The 11,835-nt window shown below is 37.5% G+C and overlaps 1 protein-coding gene across 2 annotated transcripts in view; it reads left to right on the top strand.

Annotated features, from left to right (window-relative positions):
- Positions 1 to 7,712, top strand: part of TMEM170B (transmembrane protein 170B) — a 48,677-nt gene extending 40,965 nt beyond the window's left edge. Inside the window, exon 3 of one of the 2 annotated variants that reach the window (XM_014844496.3) lies at positions 24 to 7,712. In XM_014844496.3, the coding sequence (XP_014699982.2) occupies positions 24 to 154 (131 nt within the window). In that variant the 3' untranslated portion in view covers positions 155 to 7,712. The other variant, XM_070515628.1, reaches the window with a different exon arrangement.
- The last annotated feature ends 4,123 nt before the right edge of the window (positions 7,713 to 11,835 follow it).

The raw sequence follows: 11,835 nt of genomic DNA, 5'->3' as shown, positions 1-11,835 counted from the left end.
GCCCTGGTGTGTTTCTCCCGCAGGCGCGGCGGTGGCGGGGATTTACCGAGTGGCGGGGAAGAACATGGCCCCCCTGGAAGCGCTGGTCTGGGGCGTCGGACAGACTGTACTGACGTTAATCATCTCCTTCTCAAGGATCCTCGCCACACTCTGAGGTTTCTGTGGGAACGGCTAACTTCACAGAAGGAAACGGATGTACAGAATCTCTGAAAATGGCATCGTTAACACGTGGGATTGAGGTTGTGCAGGAACGTGGAAGGAGCAGGTCAGAACATGAGGCCTTGCGCCGTGTGGGGAGACCGCCCTCTGGTGTCGAGAGCTCGCACTACCGCCCTGCACCTTACGTGCCTCGTCCGGCCAGGCGCGCCGCACGGTGGGAAGCTGCGGGAACAGCACCTTGCTCGCTGCCGATCAGGTTAACGTTGGTGTCGAATCTTCGTTCTCAACAGTGTTGTATTAAGTTGCAGGGATGTTTTGAGGAAATGATATATGTGCCAAACTTTTCTTTTTTTAACATTGGTCATGTGACAATTTGCCAGTGTAGACGTAGATGAGTGCTGTGAACGTTTGACAGGAATTCAGGTAACCTAGTGAGATGTTTGTTTCGTGATGCTAAATCCTGTCTGAGTGCTGAAGACATTTAATATGAGATAAATTATTTGATTTTTGATGTTGAATGTTTCTGGGATTTAGGGCTTTCGTATGTTTAGGCATTATTCTCATTTAATTTATATGGAAAATAATACTTAATGGAAAACTAAAGTCTTTTTAAGGACTCAAAGTAGATCTATAGGGTGCATCCTTTTCACTCACTTAAATAACACTCTTAATAGTTTCCCTTATACATCAATGTTCTGTTGATAAGAATTCAAAAACTTTGAGTGACGCACATCGATTGTAGTTTGTGTTATAAAAATATAATTTGAAAATTTTGTTGTAAATTTTTTAAGAAAAGAAGTCTGAAATGCATGTTGCATTCCTTGACCCTTCTAAAGAAAGTTTTGACCATGTATTTCATGGAGAAAACATCTTTATAACTAGTATCTCAGTGGGATTATATTACTTGTTACATATGTCTTGATTTTTGACAAAATGTAAACAGTCTTTCATTCTGGAGTATTAACTATATTTAAAGAGTGGCCTAAATTAGGCTGTGGAAAGAAAAAGCCTCATTTGTAGATAAGTGACAAGTAAGTTATATAGGAAGAGTAATAAACTGTCTCACTTTGGATATGTGGTAATATAATTTCGCTAAGTAAAAATGGAGGAATTTAATAAATAATTTTAAAATTTGGAGTTCACCTCAGCATATCAAGACAGTACTGAACATATATTTGGGTGATTCATTTCAGTTGCCCAGTCCTTGATTTATGTTCTCATTTAAGTTTACTAGAATCTGTGATGACATTTGTTAGAAGTGAAAAATTACTTAGTATAAAACATTTGGAGAGGTTTTGGTGATATATAATTGTTTTTAAGAGTATAGGAAGTGAGGGAAACAGAACTGGTGGAATTTGTCCTCTGAGATTTTTCTAATACCAGGTACAATTATAAGTGGGCTAACTCAACGGAAGAGCCCCTGTAGAGAATAGGAAGTTAAGGACAATTCCAAAAATAATCTGCACAGTCTAGCCTTGCTGTTTTATAACCTGACATGGTAAAAAGCAGATTTTATTAGGTTCCATTTAAATTTAAGACCTTTGCTACCCACGCCACTTTTTCTCCACCAAAAAGCAGAATATATCAACAACTTCACAGTGAGGAGCTAGGGCGATCCTTTTCCCAGTGGGGAAGCCAGTTTTGGGGGGTTTGCTAGTGCTGTGGCTTGGAAATTTGTTTCAAAAAACCCAATAAGCAACTCTGAATTCTTAGAGATCTCTGAAGTAATTCTTCAAATTGATTCTTTTTATTATGTACAAGCCTGAAATTATTTTCCATGTGTTCTTTGTATTCCTGGTATTTTCTCAAATTAAATTTAGGCATCAGTTTTCCAGGTCAGTTTGATCTCTCTTTTTATGTTAGACTTGAATTGTGCTCTTCCTTTACTGTGGCTTTTCTGTCAATAATTTAAAGTGTTCATATTCTTTGAGAGGAATTCAATAACATGTTGAAATTGTTTCAGACCCACAAAGTGAATATTTGTTTTAACATATGGTTATTTTATGATTTAAGAAAGTTATCATGGTAAGGTAATATGGAGCACATGGTTCAGAATCCACAATTAACCAGAAAATAACTTAGACACATTAAATGTGTGAACGCATGGGCCAAAGAGACTTAAACTCCTGTTTCTACTCTAGAATGGAAGTATAATTGGATGGTTAATAGTTAGTTTGTAGAGTCTCCTGCAATTATCTCATTATCAAGTTGCTTTATGTTACGAATTGTGTGTGTGTATATGTGTGTGTGTATTTTTAACTTTTGGGGAAATTTTTGGTTTCTTTGTTGTTTTTAGTTATTTCCATTGGGATTTTGTGCAGCTGTCACTCTTAGGATGTTTTGAAATGCAGTTGAATAGTGTGAATTGATGAAATTGTCTTAATAGCTATTTCTATGCTGAGATTTTTAAAAAGTTAATGGTTTTCCTATAGATACAAGAAAGGTTTAATGATATATATCTACACACACATATATATCATTATATACATATATATAAAGCTGCTATATATGAATACAGTCTAACTGGAAAGCTTTTGTTCAATGAACACTTTCATATTCTAGTGGATAATTTGGTATATTTGTTGAGTTGAATGACCTTTTAATTAGGTTTGAGGATGTTTGAGATTTTTGAATTTGGGGAAATTTTTTTGTTTTAATAGTGCTGTTTGTGATATGACAAAAGCCCTTATTGATATATTTGGGTTACATCTTCTTAAAATTTGTATGTGAGTTAGCAGCAGATTTTCTTCGTGATAAATGCAGGAAGCGAGGGGGAAATCTTCTCCAGTTTACACTCCTTTATTTAAAATAATGTTTAATGAAGTATTGCTGACAGTAACATCACTTCCCCAAAGAAGAGACTCCTATATCCCCTGACTAATGATTATTTAACATACTGGTTAGAAATGTCACCGTTAATGATCACCGTTAGTCGGGGGCGTCGTGTAAGCTACAGATACGCGTGCAGTCTTTCAGTGAAGGAGGTGCAAGCAGTCAGCCCCAGGGCATGCATCTGTCTGTTGCCTAGAGTACGGGAAGTCCTGAATGGTGGCTGTGTCAGTGTTTGCAGCTTGGTTATCCTCCTTGTAGAGCTTACTGTTTACTGAACAGTGTTAGAGTGGGTTACCCAGTGTACTTTCTTAGTATTTGCAGCATACATTTCCACTGCCCAAAAAAAAGTGTAAGGGTTTTGTTTGTGCTTTAAGTGAGAAATAAAGAAATAAGCTGCCCTCTAGATCATGTGTTTGTGATGTAAGGAACAGGAATAATTTTAAATCAAACAATGTTGTTGGACAGAGTCTTTAGAGAACCTCTAACGAAGATGAGGAGAGTGGGGCTGCCATGTTCATGTGCCCAGGCTGACACTTAAATGCCAACCAGCTTAGTTTCGTAAACGTTTTTGGTGGATCCACTGTGTATAGAGTGCTGTGCCGAGTGTTTTCTATAGAAAGTAGAAGGATGACCACGAGGGGATTCCTCCCTTGTCCACCAGGAGCTAGCAAGATGATCTAAATCCTTAAAAGTTTGGGACGACATTTTGCTTCCTGATTCTAGTTGAGAGTTTAAGTCCTGTTTTTTCCCTCAAATTCTGATTTTCCCACTTTATCCATCAAATGGAATTTCAGTAACTGAGATATCATTGCTGTGACATACTGAAGAGAATACTAGAATCTAAGCCAGTGACATAGATTTGAATCCAGGCCTTGTCACTTGTCGAATTCTTGTTTATGAATGGCAAAGCAGTGCACACTTGACAGTAAATGATCAATAGATAGTCATTAGAATTTTTTAATCACATTTTGCATTACCAGTAGAAAATATTGTTTTGCAAAACTCGTCTGTTTTCTTCCATTTCCACATTTCCCCTACATATATTTTAAGAAGGAAACTAAAAAATTTTTCTTATAATCTTGCTTTCTTTACCTCCACATCTTTATTTTTAAAATCAGCAGATATTTATCTAAGAGCACTTTTGGGAGTTGGTGGTGTGGAAATGGCCTGGGCAAGCAGGATTAAATTAGGAGTGCATTTACCAGTACTAAAATGGGAAAGGGGTAAAGGCAGCCAGTATTCACCCCTTTACCTTGTCCTGCTTACTTCTAGTAGAGTCAGCCAACATTCATTGAGTCTCTGCTACACGTGACTTACCATCCTTGTTTTAGGGATGGGCAAGTGTCTCCCCCGTAGGTCCACCTTCTTCCTCCACCCTGGGAATTGAGTTTCGTGGTGTAGTGCCAATTCTGTAGGAAAACAGCACTGGGCTTCACTATCTACCAAGTCCTTCCTTCCATCGGCCAAAGATGCATAAGCCCTCGTTGTAGTTTGTTTGCTTGTTAACTTAAAAGGTAATACTGTTATTTTTAATTTATGTCCATTTTATAATTCAGGAAGCAACAAGATGCTAAGAGTACTTTCTGAAGTAGTCTTAAACTACTACACTCTTGGAGCCGTTAACAGATTTTTCTCTCATCAAGTCTTGATCAGAATCTCTTCAAAGACTCATTACTTGTTTGTAAGATGTGAAGAGTGTGGAAAGTTACTGAAGAAATTCCAGTGCAGAGAAGTTTGGCAACACTTCATGGGTGCCTGGGCAAATTGCTGTTTTTTTCTCATAATCAGGGATGAGAATTTTAGTGGTTAAAGTTGACTAGTAGTTGAACGGTCTCAGAATTTCCCTTCAGTTCCAGTCCTTTTTATAAAGTCTTGAAAGGACACTCTCCAGGATAAAAAGGACATTATTTAGTTAAAGATGATAAAGTTTTTCAAAGATGTGGTAGCATTTTGTAGCAGAGGGAAGTTTAAAGGCAGGAGGAAATGTTGGAGGGGTAAGGCGTATGTGATGAAGTTCCCACATTGTGTGAACACCGCCTCCCCCTTCTGTGAGGACTGTGGACCACACTGTGTGAGGCTGTGGACTGCGTGTTTACAAAATGCTGTGTTTCTTTATGTGTGAGACTTAACTTACACAGAGCATTTGGAACCGTATTACATTGGTGTGTGTGTGGTGGTAGGTTTGCTCTGCTAACTGGAAAATCTCTTCAGTGTGGGCCATACGATGTTTCTGAGGAGGCTACTGAAGGAGTTATCTAAAAATGTATTTGTGAATTTGTTTGGGGGAAGTGATGCTTAATATATACAGTACTTTCTGTAAATGTGGAGATGTACCAGTTACGACTTTATTAAATTAGTGGAAACACCCAAATTTCTGAGTGAACTGAGCTATGAACCGTAACCATCTCCTCCCGTGAGTTAGGGACTCACTTTCACATTCATTGCACATTTGTGGAATTTCTATAATAGCCCTTTCTTGATTTTGAGAACTATTTAGCAGTTTCTTAAAAAATCTCCTTCTCCCTTCCATACAGATGTCATATGTTATAGTTGAAACATATGTACAGTTTGTTGATAGAATCAGAAGTGCTGGTTTAGAAGAGAATGTTCTCAACACCTTATGGTTATGCAGCTATAATCTTACTGAAAAGTAAACACTATAGGCAAGTCAAGAGAGCATGAACCGCTTACATATTTTTTTACATTATGTACTGCACCCATATAATGTAGATCTCCCCTCAGTGGTAACGTGACTGCCCCCTTTTGGGGGATGTATTTAGGTATGTCACTGAAATTGGAAAGCAGTGTAACATAAATATATAGGAACTATAATGCATAATCTCCATAACTGCAACACTTTTTCTCCTAAATATATTTTATATTGCTAATTTCTAAAAATCATCACTTTTTTAGAGCCCTGTATAAATGAACGTTAAATCTATAGTACTACTGATGATGAAATGTTTCCTTTGTTTTTAAATTATTTTTACATCATCACAAATTATCTTTGGGAAGGAACATTTTAAAGTTTTCTCCACAGAAGCAAGATAGAGGCACTTGTTTGAGTAGTAGAAATGATTTACTTTCAGTGCTGGGTGAGGTAATAATTGTTAACACTTTTTTAGTATTTGTGATACTGGATGCATTTACAATGGAGGAATTTTTTTAAACTCTGGCCCTCTCCCCAACACACATGCATGTGTGCGCACACACACACATACTTACATGAGCCCTACCCATTTAGATGATCAGTATAAAATTCCACAGTATTTTTCGTTTAGGTCATATAACTTGGTAAAATTCATATGATTCTAACATAAAGTATTAACCCCTGACTCTAGTCATTCTAGGATGAGGGGATCAACTTTCTTTTAAAGTTAACCAACTAAAATGTCTCTATTTAAATAGCAAAAATATAGTTTACCTGATAGGTATTAAAACTCACTTTCAAGCTGTGTTAACTCTCAGACTACTGATGAATCATTTAGTGAACCACAGTACCGTTTTCGAAAGCTAAATGATGCCTTAGTGCCTTGGAAGTTTAGATCCTTTTGCAAAGTGAATTTAGGGAGATGCAGGATCAGTTCACCTGTTACTGGGGATTCAGAGTTAGGGTCAGTGTAATTGAATTAACTCCTTATGGTTTAATAAATATAAATATCAGTTATTTCACCATTGACTATGACAGATGACAACAACTTCCATTGCATTTTTATAATGTGGCATTTGTCTCTATTTTTTCTTTTTCCAAGTAGGTTTGAAATGGGGAAAAACGTAGTTGAGATAATTAAATGTGAGATTTTAAAATTTAGTTTTGTTGTAAACTAGAGATGCTAGTGTGGACAGTGTTAGTTTTATATTGTAGTCCAAGGGCAGACACTTTATGTAACCTTTAGGAATATGTTTACCATCAGGGATTTATTTTTACTATAGAAATATTTAACGTACTGTGAAGCTTAAAGACAGGAAGAACAAACATGGAGGGGTAACGCGCAGCCGAGGCGTCTGTGATGAAGCACCCTGCGTCATGTGAACACATCCTCCCTCTGTTAAGACTTTAAACTACACTGTATGGGTATGTGTGCTGCATGTTTACATAATACAATTTAATTTTGAAGGGTTATTTAAAAAACTATGTTTATGTATAATACCTAACAAGCTGTAAATATTGTATATACTATTGATTTTTAATTTTATATAAGCAATTTTTTAATTTCCCAATTCATGTACAAATCTCATTGTGTATATAGCATAATTTCCTGGAGAACACAATTTTTGCAGTGAATTTTAATTATTTTAATTGTGGTAAGCATCAGGTTAGCCTTAGAGATGTTGATCTTTATTTTAAATTATTTTTCACCACTCATTTTCTTCAAAGGGCGGCAATAAACATATGCAAGTTACTTTTGGTTATAGAAAGTTGGTCCACAAAGATAAGATCTAGGTTCCAATTCATTGCTTTCCAGAAAAGATGCACAGTGAACATCATCCGCTGTCTAATCACAGGACTGTTTCTGAGGTCCCTGTGTGTCTCTCTTCTTTGTAATATACAGGGTGAACTCTTCACTGATACACACAAAACAGCTGTTAAAAGTGAACCCAGCACTCAAACATTACACAGAATTTATTGGATTAAAGATTTGTAATATACAGTATTTTAATAAAGTTTCTGTATTCAATTTCATGCACTTATATATAAATAAACCTGTCTTTAAAAGCTTTATGGGGTGTTTGACTCTTGATGATGTATCTTTTCAACTCATTTGCTGTAGGCTCAAATATTGTCTTTCACCCTTTTGTCAGTTTTTCTGGGACAGTTTTACATGTGGGTTTTGGAGGTAGTGCTGAAAAGGTAAGCAAGAAGCCTAAAAGACAAGCATGGCCTAGTTTATGGTTTTACCTAGGACCAGTTCCAAGCCACGTAAGCATCCACTTCTAAGAGTTATTGCTTTAAAAAGCATACTGTCACTTGTATTAATAAGTGACTACCATTTATTGTGTGCTTATGATCTGCTAGACACTTCATCTGTATTTTTTAACATTTACGGTAATCCTTCAAGGTAAGTGGGATTACTAAGGATTCCTAAAAGGAATCCTTTACTTTACAGGTGAAGCATTTGAGCTTCAGAGAAGGTGAGAAATTCCTCAAAGTCACACAGCTAATAATGCTGAGCTGGGGTTTTCTTACTCTATTACCTGTGTTTTTTCCCTGCTGTGCTATGTTGGTTTCCACAGAGTATTCTGGGAGCTCTTACCTGTAATGAGATAAAATCTCATTATCGACAAGGACCAGATGGCATTATGGGGATTTGAAAAATTATCAACTCAGGATTTGTACTGTCAAATTTAGGCATATTTTGAATTTTCGTTAGGGATTTCTAAGGGGTGGTACTAGGTACCCAGCAGGCTCCATGTTCTCCTCCCTGAGAAGAGATTGGCGCTGACAGAGCCAGTCACTGTAATATTTACAACTCTGCTGGAATGAAAACTAGCTTAACTTAAAAAATTGTACAAGGAAAATGTAAGTAAACATTTTTCACATACACTGACATATTTCACATACACTGACATACAAAATATAAATCTTGAGATTAAAGAGAAATTTTCTATTTTGATTCTATTATCTTTGGCTCTTAAAGTAATATTTTTAAAATGTCTTTGTAATAGGTATGCTATATGGATATTTTGACATTTACTGAGCATTGAAAGAAAGCATTGAATTTAGATTTATTGCCACCTACGTAGAACAAGACCAGAGTAATGTAGAAGAAAGATGCTCAGGTCTTACACTGACCTTTATGATGGAGAATGAGTCCTACTTAGACTTGTGGAGGTAGAATATCTCAGACTTACTGAATAGGTACTTATGTCGTCTATGTTTTAAAACTGAATCCTTGTTAATTCATAAAATAGTACCTAAAGTTTTAGGGTAGGGAGAGAAAGGTAAACAGAACCTATGGCAGGTCATTGAGGAGTAGAATTTGGGTTCACCTCCAGCTTCTAATGGAGTCTTAACAGAAGAATCTATCCTGTTCCACTGTTCCTGTTTATCTGCCCTTCATTTTCTATTATTCATTCTCAAGAGACATTTTTCTTTTGGCCAATTTTGTCAATATTCTTCAGGTTCAGAGCGTTCTGGGGACTGATTTGCAAAATGGAATTGCCCCAGGTGGTTTTCTTGCAAAGGCAGAGTCTCGTCACTAGATGGCGCAGTGGTTCTGTTTTATTCCCCCTGCTTTCGTCGTCTTGGCTGCTCTGCCCAGTGAACCCTGACTGACTCAGCCTGAACTTTAGGACTCGTTTCCATAAGATACATCTAACGCTAATGTTTTTCTGATAAAAATACACGTAAGGAAATTAAATGTGAGGAAAATCAAGAGTTTCTATGTTGTCATCAACAAATGTAACTTTCCAAAGAATGTTAGGATACAGTGTTCAGGGTTATTGGCAAATCAGAGAATCACATTAATTGTGTGATTTTGGTCATTCGTCTGGAACTTGATTTACATATTTTTATTAAATTTGTCATTCCAACTCAATGCATGATGGATTTTATCTAATTTAACAGTCTCTACTTTAGTGACATTTAGTTGCATAATTGGTCAACTTGGGATAAAAGGGAATATGCCCACATAACCCAGCCAGCCTTGTTGTATCATGACACTTTGTTTTAAATTCCTGCTCTGCCGTTTCATATTTGAACTTGGCCAACTTATTTTCCTTCTGTGATCTTCAGTTTTCTCATCAGTAAATGGGGATAACGTCTCACGTTGCATGTAGTGAGCGCTCCGCAAATACCCTGTCCCACTGGCTTCCTTCTCTCAGGTTCTGTGTCCACAGAGAAGGGTGAAGTAGTTGCAGACTTTGGCATAAGTTTTGGTAGTAAGTTCAGATACCTTTATTTCAAAGTCAGAGGCAAATTCTCTTTCCATGCAGCACACACGAGCGCACTTTTAGGATTTATTTCAGGTTTAAATTGTCCCATTGAACCGTGTGCTACTTTGGCAGCAGAATCTCCCCAGGGAATTTTTCAGAAACATATCTCAGTGGAAAGGATTCTGGTTAGAAAACAGAATGGATAAACTTGCTCAGCTAGCAAATTCCTTGCATTCTCTAAAGCAAAGATGTACAAGATGAGGAAGCCAAAACCTCCAACATCAATTAAATCCCCCTAAAGACAGTGGTGACTCGCCTGTCAGCTGTGCACATAGTCATCAAACACCTCAGATCCTGTTGCAAGTGAGCTGCGGGGCTTTGTTTATTGTTCTGCAGAGACAGTCTAAATTCACACTTAGAGAAGTGTTGGTCTTCTCAGCTCCAGAGTTTCTAACCTTCAAAGCACAAGTCTCAGGGGCCAGCCCATGGCAGTGAGGTTAATGTTCTGCACCCTCTGCTATGGGGGCCCAGAATTCACGGGTTAGGATCCTGGGTGTGGACTTGCTCCACTCGTCAGTCATGCTGTGGCCGCATCCCACATACAAAGCAGAGGAAGATTGGCACAGATGTTAGCCCAGGGACAGTCTTCCTCACACACGTAAAAGCAGCAGTCTCTTTACACAGCGTAGTTTGTAGCAGCCATGGAGACAGACATGCCCATGCGCTCAGGGTCTCAAAGACATCAGGACTGAACTGAAGAGACCAGAGAGAAGACCCAACAGATTTTCATAAAATGATGCCTCTCCTGTCCCTTTTGCTTGTTTTTTGTGGGAATTGGTGTCAGTGGGTGACTCCAAGATGTTACAAGCAGACACTTGCATTATCTTTGATGTGGAAGATAGAAGAAGGTGCAGAGATGGGTGGGAGACTTTGTAGGGTTGAGGGAACAACAAGTTTGAGAGACTTAGGACTTTTGAAAGCCTTGTTCATGTTGACTGAGTGGGAAGGTGTCAGACCTGGGTCTTCTCCCTAGTTCTGACTCCTTGTACGTGAGAATTCATATTAGACAATCTCTATGCCAATTTCTTCTGCAATAAACATGGAAATAGATTAGCTCCTTTTGTTTTCTCTTAAATGCAGATTGGAACCTTCAATGGGACAACATCAGTATAGGTCTGTTATTCTTGGATTTTCCCAGACCCAGACCAGTTTGGCATCATGAACTTGACATTTGCCATATCCGTTATTGTTCTAAGCTTTAGTCCATCTTTAGATTTTTTATTTGAAGCTTGTTGAACTTGTAGACTTTTTGAAAGGTGAATGAGAAGGGATGAAAATTTCAAATCCAAGTAATAATTTCTGGAGTTTTTTTTAAGTATCTGCAGGAAATATATAAAACTTATATTATTGATGGGGTAATCCTCGTAATAATGTTGGTATTCAACTTTTATTTTCACATCTATAATCTCATTTTATCCTCACAATTTGTTCTTATTTGAAAGAAAGGTAAAATGTATTTTATTTTTCTTAAAGCCATTTACCTGGTTAAACACAGGCCTTTTATGAGACCTGGGCAGCTGTTTGGACAAATGCTAATAATAAGAGCAGACCAGAAATGACCACAGCAACCTGGTTGCCTGGACTCGAGTAACCTTCAGAGGTCTGAAGAGGTCCCCTTGGAAACTGGTCACTTCCTAGGACCCGTGACTAGGTCCTTCTCCTGTCACAATGCTTTGGCTTAAGACTTTTTAAGAAAGGATGCAGAAAGCCCAAATGTGTTCACATGAGATCTTATTGGGCCTTAACCTGTTTTCTTCTATCAGGAATATCTTACTTGAAGTGGACATCTTCAGTCATAATTACATGCCAGTGTCGATAGAATGCTCGGATCACTACAAGTGCCACCATGTTAAGATTTTCCAAGATTTAGCTTAATTTAGCAGATTATTTCTTTCATAAATAAAACAT

This window comes from Equus asinus, chromosome 8 (genome assembly GCF_041296235.1).
Source record: "Equus asinus isolate D_3611 breed Donkey chromosome 8, EquAss-T2T_v2, whole genome shotgun sequence".
In the NCBI taxonomy this organism is placed as follows: domain Eukaryota; kingdom Metazoa; phylum Chordata; class Mammalia; order Perissodactyla; family Equidae; genus Equus; species Equus asinus.
Note: the sequence above shows the minus strand (reverse complement) of the source record. Positions and strands in the feature narration are given on the sequence as shown.